At 40.5% G+C, this 18,551-nt stretch overlaps 1 protein-coding gene across 3 annotated transcripts; it reads right to left on the reverse strand.

The window, feature by feature from the left end:
- Positions 1–7,527: 7,527 nt before the first annotated feature.
- Positions 7,528–14,695, reverse strand: LOC118362542 (ubiquitin thioesterase OTUB2-like). Of its 3 annotated transcripts, none has more exons than XM_052486278.1 (13): positions 14,466–14,695; positions 14,140–14,174; positions 12,535–12,656; positions 11,820–12,350; positions 11,568–11,683; positions 11,366–11,482; positions 11,070–11,161; positions 10,292–10,360; positions 10,090–10,167; positions 8,830–8,948; positions 8,629–8,713; positions 8,296–8,487; positions 7,528–8,015 (listed from the first exon to the last, which is right to left on the reverse strand). In XM_052486278.1, the coding sequence occupies exons 8-13, from the start codon at positions 10,292–10,294 to the stop codon at positions 7,809–7,811; spliced, it is 684 nt and encodes a 227-aa protein (XP_052342238.1). In that variant the 5' UTR covers positions 10,295–10,360; positions 11,070–11,161; positions 11,366–11,482; positions 11,568–11,683; positions 11,820–12,350; positions 12,535–12,656; positions 14,140–14,174; positions 14,466–14,695; the 3' UTR covers positions 7,528–7,808. The 3 variants fall into 3 exon arrangements, with proteins under 3 accessions (XP_052342238.1, XP_035598842.1, XP_035598843.2); XM_035742949.2 differs by having other exon boundaries at positions 12,535–12,659; XM_035742950.2 differs by having other exon boundaries at positions 11,568–11,687; positions 12,535–12,659.
- Between the last annotated feature and the right edge of the window lie 3,856 nt (positions 14,696–18,551).

The raw sequence follows: 18,551 nt of genomic DNA on the forward strand, positions 1-18,551 counted from the left end.
GGGGAGACAGCAAGGGATATTTGTTACTCCAGTGCCCTGCCTCCAGCTCTTTGCTTAAAAAGTCTAGGGACAATAAGAAGATCTTGCGAACGTGTAGATATGTACGGCAGGACCAAATCGGATAGGCTGCTAGGATCTTGATCTTGATCTTGACCCCAAAATTTGATCATATGACTCCAGTGCTAGCCTCTCCACACTGGCTTCCTGTTAAGGCTAGAGCCAAGGTTTTACTTTTAACCTGTAAGCATTACAGGTTTGCCTATACTAAACGTTGCCAGAGATTTGAACTAACCCGGTATTGGTGATACTATTGTAACTAAACATGCAGGGAGCAGGTCTCGAACTCTCGACCTTCTAACCCGAAGTCCAGCACGCTATCGACTGTGCACCAAAAGCGTGCTCGAGCAGCAGAGTCGATATCCGCGCTTATAAAGCCAGAGTCGTTACACTAACTTCATTCTTGCTTCAGCCAAAGATGTATCTAAAATGTCTGTCCACAATGTGTACGCCACCATAATTCTATTTCAAAGCTTCTCTCAATGCTCAAGACAGGTGAGTTTCATCATGACATGGAGCCCTTTGGGGTGTACCCACCTGTCTCAATCAACGAGAGAAGATTTGAAATAGAGAAGATGGTGGCATACGCATTGTTGGATTACTTCATGTAGAAAAACAATTATTTATTTTAAAGGAGCATTTTCTAAATTAAAACGCACCACTTGCAACTGGACATGTACATTTTAGGAGATACATGTTTGGCTGAATCGGGAATGAAGATAGTATCGCCAATACCAGGATAGTTAAGTTTGGCGTCACGTCAAACGGGACAGTTGTAAATCCTTCAGCTTCTTATGTCAAGATTGAAGATTTTAGAGAAACAACAAATGTCTGTACATAGAAGTCTCTTATATTGGCTGAAAGCTTACATTCTTGTTAATATAATTGCACTGTCCAATTTTACAGTAGCTATTACTGTGAAAAAATGCCATGCTATTGTTTGAGGAGAGCTCCTAACAACAAAAGTTTTTTCACCGTGATAGGTTTGATACATTCACCTCTGAAGGTGAAATGTGTTCTTACATTCTGAAATCTTGCTCTGATTTATCATCCAAATGGTCCCAGAGATAACAAGAAGTGTCGTTTTGATAGATAAAATGATTTTTTCATATCCTAAAAAGGTCCATATAGCATGAATGATTGATTTTGTATTTCCACTCGTTCAATTTGCAATGAAAGGTTTCTTTGAAAACCTCACCCTAAACGTTGTTTCAAGGAGTCAAACCACATTCGTATCTATTCCTCAGAGATCCTAGAAGTTAACAAGACTTCACTATTTCATTAGGGGTGTAGTGTATCCTGTAGGACACCATATTTGATCAGAGAGCGACGACTTCATGGCACGCCGATGACGCGGGCGGCCATCACTTGAACGACTATCTTTGTCAAATAAGCACCAATCGGGGTCAAACAAAGCTAGATAGATAGCCAATGAGCTGGGCTTTATGGGAGTATCCAGAAATCATGTATATATTTTTTTGTTTTTGTTTTACAATTTCATTTATTTATTTATTTTTTATTGGAATGTCAATTAAGTTGGCTTCAATACAGTAACCTAAACATACTCATCATACCTAAACATACTCATCATCATTGATGAAAATAACTAATCTAGTTTTAAAATACAATTTAATAAAACACATGTAGTCATTTCATAACCTGTGTATAATTAAACAAATAGTCCTTTAACAGCTAAAATAATCCCCCCAAAATAATGGTGGAAACTGATCATCACATCATCTCTATCTGATACTTGTTGTCTACTAACTCATTGCCACATCATGTATATGTCGTAAAATGTAGCTTCTAACCTTGTGTGACAGCATGCCTTTTCAAACAAAAATTATAAGGATATTCTGAGTTATGAAAACTGGTTGCTTTGCAAATGTTGAACTTATAATAGGGCTGCTAATACTTGGGAGCTAAGTCAAAGTCCAAGTATACAGATTTTACAATATTCTTGCAGAAAAATGGAATATGAATGCGAACGTCTCCTTCACGATTTGCTCAAATGTACCTGGGGACTTCACACTAAAAGGCTTGAGGATCAGTCATACTCCAAGTTATCCATCTGAAACTTTGTACATACACTGCTGCCATCTTGTGGACACTATCGGAATTACAACCAGAGTGATGGCTATAAGTGAACTTTCTCTTCCATTTCAAAGATGGTGGTAAAAAAAACACGGGTTGTTTTTTTATCTTTGTATTTTCATCTACCAGATCTATTGTGTTATATTCTCCTACATTCAATTCACATTTACACAAATTTCAAAGTGTTTCCTTTCAAATGGTACCAAGGATATGCATATCCTTGCTTCAGGGCCTGAGCTACAGGCAGTTAGATTTGGTTATGTAATTTAGGTGAAAATTGAAAAAAGGGGGCTAACCCTAAGAAGGTAAAACATCTCTGGTGATGTTTTGCATAGGCAAACCTATAACTCCCGGTAATGGAGTGTGCTTAACGACTGAAATGTATAGACACGTTTTGTAACAATCTAGCCTGTTCCAAGTACTGAACTAAGATCAAAATATCTAATTGGAATACACCGCAATTATTTACATTGTACTGTTCATCATTAATGTAGTCATCATCATGTTAACAGTGGAATTGTTCTTATCTATTCATAGGAAAATGAAGTCCAACAGGAGTCAGATAAAAAATTTGCGCCCAGGCTCTGTCGTAACCGGCCGCGACCGGGAGGTCCATGGGGCGACACACAATTGGCCTAGCGTCGTCCGGGTTAGGGAGGGTTTGGTCGGTACGGATATCATTGTCTCATCGCGCACCAGCGACCCCTGTGGCGGGCTGGGCGCAGTGCGCGCTAACCAAGGTTGCCAGGTGCACAGTGTTTCCTCCGACACATTGGTGTGGCTGGCTTCCGGGTTGGATGCGTGCTGTGTGAAGAAGCAGTGCGGCTTGGTTGGGTTGTGTATCGGAGGACGCATGACTTTCAACCTTTGTCTCTCTCGAGTTGTAGCGATGAGACAAGATAGTAGCTACTAACAATTGGATACCACGAAATTGGGGAGAAAAAAGGGGTAAAATTCTAAAAATTAAACTTTTTTTTTTTTTTCAAATGCACGGTCTATCTCCTGGCCGAAGTCAGCCAAACGGGGGATCCATGTGAAGGGCAGCTGGAAAGCAGTTGAGCTGGACCCCAGTCTCACCGACAGCCATTCAAGCTCTGGCATTGCCACCTGCTATCAGAGACCATATGGACATTGTTGGGGCCGCCGAGACGGGTAGTGGTAAGACACAGTCTTTCGCCATCCCCATGATCCTGATGTGATGTGATCTTCCTGTCTGGGTTGGCCCCCCCCTATACTCGGCCTTGTCTCAGGATGGTAAGTTGGTGGTTGAAGATATCCCTCTAGTGGTGTGGGGGCTGTGCTTTGGCAAAGTGGGTGGGTTTATATCCTGCATGGTTGGCAGTGTCCGGGGATATCATCGGATGGGGCCACAGTGTCTCCTGACCCCTCCTGTCTCAGCCTCCAGTATTTATGCTGCAGTAGTTTATGTGTCGGGGGGCTAGGGTCAGTTTGTTATATCTGGAGTACTTCTCCTGTCTTACCCGGTGTCCTGTGTGAATTTAAGTATGCTCTCTCTAATTCTCTCTTTCTTTCTCTGTCTCGGAGGACCTGAGCCCTAGGACCACCTGGGATGATGACTCCTTTCTGTCCCCAGTCCACCTGGCCGTGCTGCTGCTCTAGTTTCAACTGTTCTGCCTGCGGCTATGGAATCCTGACCTGTTCACCGGACGTGCTGCCCGTCCCAGACCTGCTGTTTTCAACTCTCTAATGACAGCAGGAGCGGTAGAGATACTCTTTATGATCAGCTATGAAAAGCCAACTGACATTTACTCCTGAGGTGCTGCCTGGTTCCTCTCTAGGTTTCTTCATAGGTTTTGGCCTTTCTAGGGAGTTTTTCCTAGCAACCGTGCTGAATAGAAGATTCGATATAGGCCGATAGTTTTTTATATTTTCTGGGTCAAGGTTTGGCTTTTTCAAGAGAGGCTTTATTACTACCACTTTTAGTGAGTTTGGTACACATCCGGTGGATTGAGGGCCATTTATTATGTTCAACATAGGAGGGCTAAGAACAGGAAGCAGCTCTTTCAGTAGTTTAGTTGGAATAGGGTCCAGTATGCAGCTTGAAGGTTTAGAGGCCATGATTATTTTCATCATTGTGTCAAGAGATATAGTACTAAAACACTTGAGTGTCTCCCTTGATCCTAGGTCCTGGCAGAGTTGTGCAGACTCAGGACAACTGAGCTTTGGAGGAATACACAGATTTAAAGGGGAGTCCGTAATTTGCTTTCTAGTGATCAAGATCTTTTCCTTGAAGTTCATTAATTTATTACTGCTGAAGTGAAAGCCATCCTCACTTGGGGAATGCTGCTTTTTATTTAGCTTTGCAACAGTATCAAAAATAAATTTTGTATTGTTCTTATCCTCCTCAATTATGTTGGAAAAATAGGATGATCGAGCAGCAGTGAGGTCTCTTCGATACTGCACGGTACTGTCTTTCTAAACTGGTCGGAAGACTTCCAGTTTGGTGTGACACCATTTCCGTTCCAATTTTCTGGAAGCTTGCTTCAGAGCCCGGGTGTTTTCTCTATACCAGGGAGCTAGTTTCTTATGACAAATGTTTTTAGTTTTTAGGGGTGCAACTGTATCTGGGGTATTGTGCAAGGTTAAATTGAGTTCTTCAAATGTCCTTGGGTAGGCAGAGGGAGTCTGGAAGGGCATCAAGGAATCTTTGGGTTGTCTGAGAATTTATAGCACGACTTTTGATGCTCCTTGGTTGGGGTCTGAGCAGATTATTTGTTGCGATTGCAAACTTAATAAAATGGTGGTCCGATAGTCCAGGATTATGAGGAAAAACATTAAGATCCACAACATTTATTCCATGCGACAAAACTAGGTTCAGAGTATGACTGTGGCAGTGAGTAGGTCCAGAGACATGTTGGACAAAACCCACTGAGTCGATGAGGGCTCCGAAATACTTTTGGAGTGGGTCTGTGGACTTTTCCAGGTGAATATTAAAGTCAAAAATTAGAATATTATCTGCTATGACTACAAGGTCCGATAGGAATTCAGGGAACTCAGTGAGGAACACTGTATATGGCCCAGGAGGCCTGTAAACAGTAGCTATAAAAAGTGATTGAGTGGGCTGCATAGAATTCATGACTAGAAGCTCAAAAGACGAAAACGTCATTTTTTATTTTGTAAATTGAAATTTGCTATCGTAAATGTTAGCAACACCTCCGCCTTTGCGGGATGCACGGGGGATATGGTCACTAGTGTAACCAGGAGGTGAGGCCTCATATAACACAGTAAATTCATCAGGCTTAAGCCATGTTCATCAGGCCAATCACATCAAGATTATGATCAGTGATTAGTTCATTGACTATAACTGCCTTGGACATGAGGGATCTAACATTAAGTAGCCCTATTTTGAGATGTGAGGTATCACGATCTCTCTTTCAATAATGGCAGGAATGGAGGAGGTCTTTATCCTAGTGATTGCTAAGGCGAACACCGCCATGTTTAGTTTTTCCCAACCTAGGTCGAGGTACAGACATGGTCTCAATGGGATAGCTGAGCTGACTACACTGACTGTGCTAGTGGCAGACTCCACTAAGCTGGCAGGCTGGCTAACAGCCTGCTGCCTGGCCTGCACCCTATTTCATTGTGGAGCTAGAGGAGTTAGAGCCCTGTCTATGTTGGTAGATAAGATGAGAGCACCCCTCCAGCTAGGATGGAGTCCGTCACTCCTCAGCAGGTCAGGCTTGGTCCTGTTTGTGGGTGAGTCCCAGAAAGAGGGCCAATTATCTACTAATTCTATCTTTTGGGAGGGGCAGAAAACAGTTTTCAACCAGCGATTGAGTTGTGAGACTCTGCTGTAGAGCTCATCACTCCCCCTAACTGGGAGGGGGCCAGAGACAATTACTAGATGCCGACACATCTTTCTAGCTGATTTACACGCTGAAGCTATGTTGCGCTTGGTGACCTCTGACTGTTTCATCCTAACATCGTTGGTGCCGACATGGATAACAATCTCTCTATACTCTCTACACTCGCCAGTTTTAGCCAGCACCATCTTCAGATTAGGCTTAACGTTGGTAGCCCTGCCCCCTGGTAAACAGTGTATGATCGCTGGGTGATTCGTTTTAAGTCTAATACTGCGGGTAATGGAGTTGCCAATGACTAGGGTTTTCAATTTGTCAGAGCTAATGGTGGGAGCCTTTGGTGTCTCAGACCCCGTAACGGGAGGAGAAGAGACCATAGAAGGCTCAATGGGGAGAACCGGTTGAACCTTTCTGTCGGCTGAATGAATGACACCGGTTGAGCATTCCTACAGCATTTCCCTCCAGAAGCCATGAGAAACTTGTCCGGCTGCAGGGACCGTGCCAGGGGATTTATACTATCGTTACTATCTGTACTTACTGGTGGCACAGACGCTGTTTCATCCTTTCCTACACTGAAATTACCCTTGCCTAACGATTGCGTCTGAATCTGGGCTTGCAGCACAGCCATCCTCGCCTTAAGGCGATCGTTCTCCTGTATATTATGAATACAGCGACTGCAATTAGAAGGCATCATGTTAATGTTACAATTTGCTTCGGCTGTTGGAAGTCCTGACAAACCATGTCCAGATAAAACATCCAGAGTGAAAAAGTTGACTGAAAAAAAGTTGAGTGAGGGAAAAACTAAAAATATAAACAGTAATTAAAAAAGTAAAAAACGTAAAGTTGTCAGGTAATAAAGTAAGCTTTGCAACAAGATGCACAGCAGCACGTAAACAAGTCTGCAAGTTGTGACCGGAAATGACAAGCAAATTAATAGATTTCATAGGCACCTGTATTTGATCACGATGGTCGATCTAAGCTAGGAGCTGCACAGACTTACTCATCTTACATAACATAAAACAACATTGTACCATATTTCATATCTGCCTTGACAGGAGCGAGTCAACATGGCCAGGAAGGTAGAGAAGATTGAATTCCACAACAGCAGAGAAGCAGCACAACTCTTGGTTTAAGCAAGCAGCAGAAGCTCTGGAGGTGGACCTGGATGATGTTTTGCTTGGTAAGGCTACATAATTAAATGAGTTATCTAGGAGTGGGATGTTGCCCCATGAGAAACACAGAAATAAGAGGGCCTTGCATAAATAGATCAGACTAAACTGACATTTAGTTAGGGGGGAGGAAGGATGAGGAGGATGACGGGCAGCAGCAAAAGATGGTGAAGGTCATGAAGATGTGCCTGAAACACCCGATTTCTCAGCCTGTATTCAAGAATGTGATGAAGACCAAGTACCCCACACAGATGGGTAAGCTCTCCCTGCCCAACATGCCCCTACATGCTTAGGAAACGGCCTTGACCAGTGTCTCCAATCAGAAGAAAAGATGGAAACAAAAGAAAAAGCAGCAGCAGCAGTGTAAAAAATGATTGTAGTCTCAATTAGAATGTTTGAGATTGAATTTATATAAATGGGAAATACAGTGCAATTATTAACATTTTCACAAATGATTTTAGAAGATATCAGTCGTGTTTTTGAATAAATACTTTTTTTTGGACATTCAAGAAAGTCGAGCGGAGTCTACCGCATATGCGTTCACTGTAAATGACAAAACAATGCTAGAAACATTTTTGTTTGAGAAACTTCTTAATCACAATGTACATTTATTTGAACACTTAACTACCAGTAAACCTGAGATAAGTGGAGGCCTTCATCAAGCACCTCAATGGCAATGTGGGTAGAGAATGTCATAGTGGGCTGTTTTGTATAAGAGGTGTAGGCAGGGCTCCGCTCCCTCTGGAATCGTGTGGTGGGCCAGGCGGTGTCCGTCTCCCCCCTCCACAGAAGCAATGTGGATGCTAACTCCTAAGGCCTCCGACAGAGCCAGAATATCTACGTGATCACACTCCATCGCCATGGTTTCCACTTCCTGGATAAGGCAAGAATGGACATTGTAAGTATATACCCAAGCAGAAACAGAGGCTACCAAAAAATTGTCATGTCCTTGATTGGTCCCTAAAACACCAATTATTTTCCATTAATTGCACCACCACTAGAGAGCAGCAGAATACTTTCAGAAATTAGTTTTGAGTGGTGAGACTCTTTGACAAGAGGTCTGATTGTCTTTGGAGAAAAGTATCAGCAGCATCTAGCACATTAATAAAACAGAAGTTAACTGCAATATGGTCTTGAGCACAACTCATACTGACCCGAGTGCAGTAAACCTTGAGACTGGGTGCCTCCACAAAGTGGCTGAAGAAGTCGGCATGGTTTTGCAGGTAGGCTGAGGTGAGCAGCCTGAGGTATTGCACCATACTGTCGGAGGTAGTTTGCTCATTAAAGAGCTGGAGCAAAGCGTCACCCTGCTCATCAGCTTCACATTGTTCTAGGACACCTACAAACTAAAATATGAATTGTCCAATAATTAAAACAGGCTTCAATTACATGTCTGACAGTTAAAGAAAATGTGACTAGTCATCTTTATTGTGAAGGTGCATTATTAGATTATTTTTAAAACGGTACAAAGTTAAATGTAAACTTACCATGTCAAGCATGTCTTTGAAAGAGCTCTCATCAAAGCCTGCAGCCAATAATTCTTTGCTACTTTGTTTCACTGTTTCTTTGAATCTGAGATATGGGGAGAAAAGTATACATTTTCATCCATTATTTTGAAGTGGCCAAGCCACACACAGGTAAAGGGTCCAACACATGGAAAAATGTATGCATACTAGGAAGGAATTTACCTTTGCAAAGCTCTATCATTTTGTAACAATGATTCCAGGTGTCCAAAGCAGAGGGCTCTGTAAAAGCAATTACCATCGCCCCTGATTTTCCTCATGTACTTATACTGGCTGCAAATCTCCTGCAAAACAAATGAGAGATGTGTCGTTGAATTTGACAAATTCAAGTACTTTAGGCTCGTTAAACGATCTTACATTACTATGTATTTGAGTAACTAGTTAGTCCATTATGCAATTTGTTAACACTACATTACAGTTTACTTAACAATGTAATTTACACTAAACAAATATATAAACGCAACATGTAAAGTGTAGGTCCCATGTTTCATGAGCTGATATTAAAGACCCCCCTCCCCCCCAAAACAAAACCATCATATGCACAAATAGCTTATTTCTCTCAAATTGAGCACACATTTGTTGACATGCCCGTTTGTGAGAATTTCTCCTTTGCTAAAAATAATACAGCCACCTGACAGGTGTTTTATATTAAAAAGCTGATTAAATAGAATGATCATTACACAGGTGCACCTTGTGCTGGGGACAAAAGGCCACACTAAAACGTGCAGTTTTGTCACACAACACAATGCCACAGATGTCTCAAGTGTTGAGGGAGCGCATAATTGGCATGCTGACAGCAGGAATGTCCACATCTGTTGCCAGAGAATGCAGACCATCTGTATGATGTCGTGTGGGCGAGCAGTTTGCTGATGTCAACGTTGTGAACACAGTGCCCCATGTTGGCAGTGGGGTTAAGGTATGAGCAGGCATAAGCTACCGACAACGAACACAATTGCATTATATTGATGGCAATTTGAATGCACAGAGATACCGTTACGAGAGGCCCCTTGTTATGCCATTCATCCATCACCTCATGTTTCAGCATTTTAATACACAGCCCCATGTCGAAAGGATCTGTACGCAATTCCTGGAAGCTGAAAATGTCCCAGTTCTTCCATGACCTGCACACTCATCACACGTCACCCAATGAGCACGTTTGGGATGCTCTGGATCGACGCGTATGACAGCGTATTATAAGGAAATTGAAATACAACTCAGTAAAATCATTGAAATGGTTGCATGTTGTGTTTTTATATTTTAGTTCAGTATAATTCTATTTGTTTTGAAATATCCAAGGAATATCTATCCAAAGATGTCAGAGATCCCACAGCAGACATGTAACATTAATAGCCTAATTTAGTCCAAACTTGAATTCACATGCTCTTGTGAGCCTTTTTCAATAGCTATATGAATAGGCATTATTACCCGATACTTTGCAGCTTCCACCTCCAGCAGATATGTAGATATTTCTTCTCTACTTGAAACAAACTGTCCTGGTTCCGTCTGTGAAGAACAGTCATTGGCTGAAATAAATCTAACATAAATCGTGTAGTGACAATAGTAAAACATAATACTTTGTTAATTCCTAGGTTAAATCATTTTTGTTGTTGCTTAAAGATAACATTACCATACTTGAGGCGTCTCAAAGAATAGTCGAATTATTTTCTTTCCACCTTGATGAGGCTAGGTTAGCATGCTACAAAGATAAACATGGTTAGAGAGCTAGCTAGCTAAGTAGAAACAGATGTAAATGTTTTCATAATTGTCATCCTGTCTCGCGGGCTACTCGCGTGGTAAGACAGAACACGACAGTTGTACGCAACAAAGAGACAATGGAATGGAAAGTAACATCGAGAGACATTCTAAAATTCTTTCATTTTCGAGCATCATTCTTCTTCGATGAGGTTTACTGCGATAGGCATCCAAAAATGTTTGCATTACCGCCACCTACTAGACTGGAGTAAAACTCCCTTGTACTTTGCTTAAACAATAAATAATAAGAATAAATTAATATTTGAGCAACATTAACATTAACAACTGGATATTTAGAAGTGCCATAGTTAGTCCATTCAGTAGTCTTAATTTTTAAAACAGCAACCACAACTCATATTTATCTGTTTTTATTCATTTCAAAGAGACCGGTTCAAAGACATTTTGTCAGATGAACATTTTGTAATATATATTTTTTTTAATGAATAAAGCAAACTAATGAACATTGGAATTCATCCTAACAATTTTTGAACATCAATCTTTGATTAGGGTATATGAGTAATGCATGTACAACTGCATGGTATAACCCCAACAATGTCCTTCATCAGCAACTTATCACCACAAACTATACTATTATAACAGTATTACAACAACCTTAAATACAAATGTAAAGTAACTTTTTAGTTGTGTTTTACTGTTTAATGTTTTTCAGTGATCCTCTGTTCTCTGGCACTCGTCTATCAGTCATGTTGCTCTCTTCTCTGTCTGCCCTCTCCTGAATGTATTCCTGTAAATATGGTAAGTAATAAAATAAATTGTTAGTTGCAATCTTGCTTTGGGAAATATAATATGATTAAACTATACAAAATCTTTATTTTGGAAGAAACCATGGATAATAATACATTCTAAATAAAGTATACTTTATAAATGAGAACAAATGGGATCTCGGTCAAGGTAATTACTAATACATAACAATGCAATTGGACATTACCTTTACCATATCCATCATTGTCAACATGTCCATTTCTTCCAGAGGCCCATAGTGGTGTAAGTAACACTGTTCTGCAAGGTTTTTCACAGCTATAAGCATGCTACCCACTTCCTCAACCTGACAAGAGAGGTGGAGTGGAGGTTATTGTGACATTATTATTGGTTACTATTGGGTTAATGTCAAATGGTGGTGGTGCTCAGACCTGGTCTCGGGACTGGCCTTGGTGCATCATCAGGTTAATCTCAGTCTGTTTGTTTTTCTCCTTGGCTCTATCCCACTGGGTAAACAGTTCAGACAGCTCCCTGTTCCTCATCTCATCTGCCTCAGAGGGAAAGAAGACAACACAGTCTAACCTGGCCCCAGACAATTCATGAACCAAAACAAAACGGTTTATCATTAACACATATAGAGCACAATGTACATGCATTTCTAAGCATGTATTTGTATGTCTGACCAGCTTGTTGGTGTTGTGCTCCTGCTTCAGACTGTCCAGGCTGTGCTGGCCCTGCTCCAGCTCCTCCACCAGCTGGCCCAGCTGCTCCACTAGATCATGATGGGTGAGGGACAGGGTCTCAAGGCGATGGATGATGGTCATCACCAGGGAGTCTGCCCCTTACTCCAGGTGATCTACATTCACAGTCAGATAAGGAAACAAACATACGTATTGTATTGTACCTCACTCACAACATACACTGTATGCTTTGTTAATTCATTGGAAAGAGCACTCAAATGTCTCAATATTTCTGCCAAACATTAGATTTCCAGATCCAGGTATAATTGATTCAACTAAAGGTCAAACAACTTAGTCTTTGGGGTTGGGGGGAAATATGTCAGGTAAAGAGGGTCCAAGATTTCAGGTGAGAATGATATGTCCAATGTCTCTCCAGCTTTTCAGTGAGCTCCTCTTTCTGTTTTAGATCGTTTCCTCGCTTCCTCGCTGCCTGGTACTTCTTCAGGGCCCGCCAGCACAGTTGAGATCATAAACCTAGGGGAAAAATTCAAGAGATGATGTACACATAAGCAGGTTACTACTGCATATATTGCTGATAAGGATTTGGCTCTCTTTCTATTTTAGGTTCTATTTTAAACCTATACAATATCTGTATAATTTCACCTGTCCATGGTATTGGAATTCCTTCACTCATGGTGAGTGGTGTAATGTAACTCACCGCCTACTGTTTCAGCTATAGCCCCGCCCTCCTCTGTGCAAGGGCTTTGAATTCCTGCTGTTTCTGTGCCAGCTGACAATCCACTTCATCTATGTAATGAGTTCATTCCTGTCTCCACGACTCTGCTAGCGGCATACATGGGAAATTAGTTAAATTAGCTGTGTAATTAATACTTTAAAACTTTGATTTATGCTTTATGATCCCACTGCATTTCACCATCACTGGCCATAAGAATTATGCACATCAAATGTACAGTGCTGTGAACAAATATTTGCCCCCTTTCTAATTTTCTCTACTTTTGCATATTCTTGATACTGAATGTAATCAGATCTTGAACCAAAACCTAATTTTAGACAAATGGAGACTGAGTGAACAAATAACACAAAAATGACATACTTATTTAATTTATCTCATAAACAAAGTTATGCAACACCCAATGCCCCTGTGTGTAAAAAAGTAATGGCCCCCTTACATTCAATAACTGGTTGTGCCAACTTTAGCTGAAATTACTACAACCAAATGCTTTCTGTAGTTGTTGATCAGTCTCTCACATCGCTGTGAAGGAATTTTGGCCCACTCTTCCATGCAGAAGTGCTTTATCTTAGCGATGTGTGAGTTTTCACACATGAACTGCTTGTTTCAACTCTTGCCACATCTCAATTGGGATTACAGCAGGTCTGGACTTTGCCAGGCATAATGGGACCCATCTCATCCAAAAAGGTATACTTTTGACTCATCTGTCCATAACATTCTTCCAGGAGTCTTGATGATCATCCAGGTGCTTCCAGGTGCTTTTTGGAAACTTTAATCAACTTTTTGTATGAGATGGGTGCCGTTATATCTGGCAAAAACCAAACACTGCATTCCACAGAAAGAACCTCATACCAACGGTTAAGCATGGTGGTGGTAGTGCGATGGTTTGGGGATGCTTTTCTGCCTCAGGACCTGGACGCCGAGCCTTACTAGAATGAACCATGCTGCTCTGTATCAGAGTATTCTACAGGAGAATTTCAGGCCATTCGACTGTGAGCTGAAGCTGATGTGCAGCTGGGTCATGCAGCAATACAATGATCAAAAACATACAATCAAGTCTACATGAAAATTGTTAAAAAGCAACACATTTGAAGTTTTGGAATGGCCTAGTCACATTCCTGACCTAATCCCAATTGAGATGTGTCACAGGACTTGAAACGAGCAGTTTATGCTTGAAAACTTTGCTGAGTTAAAATAGTTCTGCATGCAAGAGTGGGCCAAAATTCCTCCACAGTGATGTGAGAGACTGATCAACAACTACAGGAAGCATTTGGTTGCAGTCATTTCAGCTAAATATGGCACAACCAGTTATTGTAAGTAGCAATTATTTCTTTACACAGGGGAATTGGGTGTTGCATAACTTTGTTAATTAAATTAATAAAATAAGTATGCATTTTGTTTTTATTTGTAAACTCAGGTTCCCTTTCTCTAATAATAGGCTTTGGTTGAAGATCTGATACCATTCAGTATCCAAAATATGCAAAAATAGAGAAAATCACAAAAGGGCAAATACTGTTTCATGGCACTGACTTATGTTTTGTGTGCAAATAAGATCTAATTAGAAATACTTACCTCTTATAACAGGTGTGTGATTGGCATTTTCATCTCTATTTCAGGGGGAATATATAATTCAAGCATTTAATGGCAGTGTAGTGCTAAAATTCTTATTCCATTACAAACTTAACTTAAGCTGCATAATTGTGCAATATAATTTAAATGCAAATCATGATGCATCCAATTCTCATGGGCCTACGATATGATTAGACCTATCAATAAACGTTTATCATGACATAAGGATTGTGGCCCAATAGTAGGCAAACCTCTAAGGGATTTGCAAAGTTAAACAGATGAGCTATCATGCATAATGCATACGATTATAAAAGTTGATTGTTACATACCTAGTTTACTCAAATTGCGTTACAAAAATGTTTTTCATACTGTTTTCCACTTGCAGTTTAATCGGAGGGTAGTTTTTATTTATAAAAGGAAGAGTCCGTATTTGTAGGTGTTGCAACTGAACTCCGTTACGTTTATAAACCTTAGCACTTGCACTTGTTGTGTTCCTGAAAGAATGGTTCCATGCACACGAACAAGAGAGCGACAAAGGTCTTTCCGGATTTGGGTGTACAACTGAACTTGTGTTACATGTTGCCCGGGAACCAGAGGGGAGGCAAGAGGGAATGCGAGGGGAGCGTTCTCCGTTGTCATAGCAACTGCGGGGAGGCGTTCAATTTCACAGATGGAAAGCAAGTGAAATGTACTCCATAAAATGCATACTTGCCTTGATAAGTTGTTGACGGACATTGAGAAATAGTTTGTGTTTGCAATCTAGATAGAACAATTATTATACATTTCATTTTGAAAATATAGATGTCCGCATGCATGGTCAATAATTGTTAGGTATCCAACCAGCTTGATCAGCACCAGCATTTTCTTGATCCTGTTTTGACTTCAGATACTTTTCCAGATACAGTAGGTATGGGTGTAGTTCATTTGACACTAAGAAAATGAGACGCATTTAATTTATGTCAGTAGGCTTAAGTTTCAATGAAACAAAGTATCAACTCAATATCAATTTGGGTTGCAACCAATGATATGTATTACACCTAGATGACTAGGGGCGCTGTTTTGAAGCCACCACACAGCCATTTTGGTACTCTCCATTGTAATAACAAATATATACAATTTTGGAAGCTACACCACCGGTCAAAAGTTTAAGAACACCTACTTATTCAAGGGTTTTTCTTTATTTTTTACTATTTTCTACATTGCAGAATAATAGTGAAGACATCAAAACTATGAAATAACACATATGGAATCATGTAGTAACCAAAAAAGTATCAAAATATTTTTTATATTTGAAATTCTTCAAATAGCCCCATTTTGTCTTGATGACATATTTGTACACTGGGAATTTTCGTTTTCTTTATTATGTTGGTTAGGCCAGTGTGTGACATGGGTGATTTATGTGTCAGTTATTATTGTGTTCAGTTGAGTGTTCTAGGTAAGTCTATGGTTGCCTGGAGTGGTTCTCAATCAGAGGCAGGTGTTTATCATTGTCTCTGATTGGGAACCATATTTAGGCAGCCATATTCTCTAGGTATGTTGTGGGTGATTGTTCCTGTCTCTGTGTTTTGCACCAGTGAGGACTGTTTCGGTTTTGCCACGTTTTCTTATTTTGTATAGTGTTCACATTTTCATCTTTAATTAAAGATGTTTATAAATAACCACGCTGCATTTTGGTCCACCTCTCCTTCCCAGGAAGAAAACCGTTACAGCGTGGTTAGAATACATTCTTCTTGATTTCAGGAAGAACACTAAAACAAACGTGACTGCTATATAAGCAATGTGCTAACATGCAACATAACATAGACAATAACCCACGAAATACCCAAAGAAGATGGCTGCCTAAATATGGTTCGCAATCAGAGACAACGATAAACACCTGCCTCTAATTGAGAACCAATCTAGGCAACCTTAGACCTACATAAACACCTAGATGGAAACAACCCCATAAATCTACAAAACCCCTAGACAGTACAAACACCCTAGATGAGACAAAAACACACATATCACCCATGTCACACCCTGACCTAACCAAAATAATAAAGAAAACAAAGAATACTAAGGTCAGGGCGTGACAGTGACCAATAACATTTGACTTGATAGACATTCAGTAAAATACCAAGTCCATATTGGGGCAAGAACAGCTCAAATAGCAAAAAGAAACGACAGTCCATCATTACTTTAAGACATGAAGGTCAGTTAATACGGAACATTTCGAGAACTTTGAACGTTTCTTCAAGTGCAGTCGCATAAACCATCAAGCGCTATGATGAAACTGGCTCTCATGAGGATCGCCACAGGAATGGAAGACCCAGAGTTACCTCTGCTGCAGAGGATAAGTTCATTACAGTTACGAGCCTCAGAAATTGCAGCCCAAATTAATGCTTCACAGAGTTCAAGTAACTTCTCAACATCAACTGTTCAGGGGAGACTGTGTGAATCAGGCCTTCATGGTCGAATTCCTGCAAAGAAACCACTACTAAAGGACACCAATAATAAGAAGAGGCTTGCTTGGGCCAAGAAACACCAGCAATGGACATTAGACATTGGTGGAAATTTGTCCTTTGTTCTGGAGTCCAAATTGGAGATGTTTGGTTCCAACTGCTGTGTCTTTTGTAAGACATAGTCCGGGTGAACGGATGATCTCCACATATGTATTTCCCACCGTAAAGCATGGAGGAGGAGGTGTTATAGTGTGGGGTGCTTTGTAGTGACCCTGTCTGTGATTTATTTAGAATTCAAGGCACACTTAGCCAGCATGGCTACCACAGCATTCTTCAGTGATATGCCATCCCATCTGGTTTAGGCTTAGTGGGACTATCATTTGTTTTTCAACAGGACAATGACCCAACACACCTCCAGGCTGTGTATGTGCTATTTTACCAAGAAGGAGAGTGATGGAGTGCTGCATCAGATGACCTGGACTCCACAATCCCCCAAACCTCAACCAAATTGAGATGGTTTGGGATGAGTCAGACCGCAGAATGAAGGAAAAGCAGACAACAATTGCTCAGCATATGTGGGAACTTTTTCAAGACGGTTGGAAAAGCATTCCAGGTGAATCTGGTTGAGAGAATGTCAAGAGTGTGCAAAGCTGTCATCATGGCAAAGGTGGCTACTTTGAAGAATCTGAAATATAAAATAGATTTTGATTTGTTTCACACGTTTTTGGTTACTACATGATTCCATATGGGTTATTTCATAGTTTTAATGTCTTCACTATTATTATACAATGTAGAAAATAGTAAAAATAAATAAAAACCCTTGAATGAGTTAATGTTCAAAAACTTTTGACCGGTAGTGTATATAGGGCAGCAGCCTCTAAGGTTTCAGGCTGTATCACATCCGGCCGTGATTGGTCCCATAGCGCACAATTGGCCCAGCATCGTCCTGGTTTGACCAGTGTAGGGCGTCATTGTAAGTAAGAATTTGTTCTTAACTGACTTGCCTAGTTAAATAAAGGTTAAATAAAAATAAAATTAATAAAAATGAAAATGGTGCAGGATTGCGTAACCGGGTGAAAGCCGGCTAGTGATGGCTATTTAACACTCTGATGGCCTTAAGATAGAAGATGTTTTTCAGTCTCTCTGTCCCAGCTGATGCTCTGCAATTTTCAGCAAATATAATTTAGCAAGTTGCTAATCCTGTTGTAAGGAGATATGTTGATAAACCTGTTGTTCAGAAAGGCTGTACATGTGACATTTAGGATTTTCCCAATCAAGTGAACATTATGCTAGTTACCGTGGTGGTGGTATGTTTTAGGACGTAGGCCCAGTGGTAATGGTATGAGATTGGATTACATTTACTTGACTGTAAAGTTAGACAGAAAATAGCAATCAATCTCAAATGAACCCACAGCCTCAAGTGTTATTGTCTAATAATAACAGATCTTGGAAATATGCTTTGGGTGCTCTGGAAACCGAGCAGAGTAGAAATAGTGTACTGAGACTGACAGAAAGAGCTTTGGGAATTACATAGATGGAAAAATTCTGCATTACCTGCATAATACTTATGTTTAGCCATAAATATGTTTTAGCCTATAAGCTTTTTTAAATATACTGTAGAAGGCTTTTGACTTCCCCGTAGATAGATTTGTAACATTTCTAATCAAAGGCATTTCATTTTGGCAGAGTTAATCTTGTTATTTCTGGATGGTGACTGTTTATTTTCTTAAGATTGAGTGATTTATCTTACGTCACAAAAGTTGATGTATATCACCGGGGACTGTAATTCAAGCTGTTCTATGGGTGATTGTAATACTCCTTCATAACCTCTGCCGTAACCATGCAAGCCTTCAAGACAGAGAGAGGCTTTTTAGTGCAGCAGAATCAAGTAGAACCAAACAAAGCTAAACATGTCCTTAAAAGGCATCACCACTGCTAGGGCTGCTTGCTCTCTGTCGTCTGGCAGCACAGATA

The sequence above is a fragment of the Oncorhynchus keta genome, chromosome 29 (genome assembly GCF_023373465.1).
Source record: "Oncorhynchus keta strain PuntledgeMale-10-30-2019 chromosome 29, Oket_V2, whole genome shotgun sequence".
Taxonomy (NCBI): domain Eukaryota; kingdom Metazoa; phylum Chordata; class Actinopteri; order Salmoniformes; family Salmonidae; genus Oncorhynchus; species Oncorhynchus keta.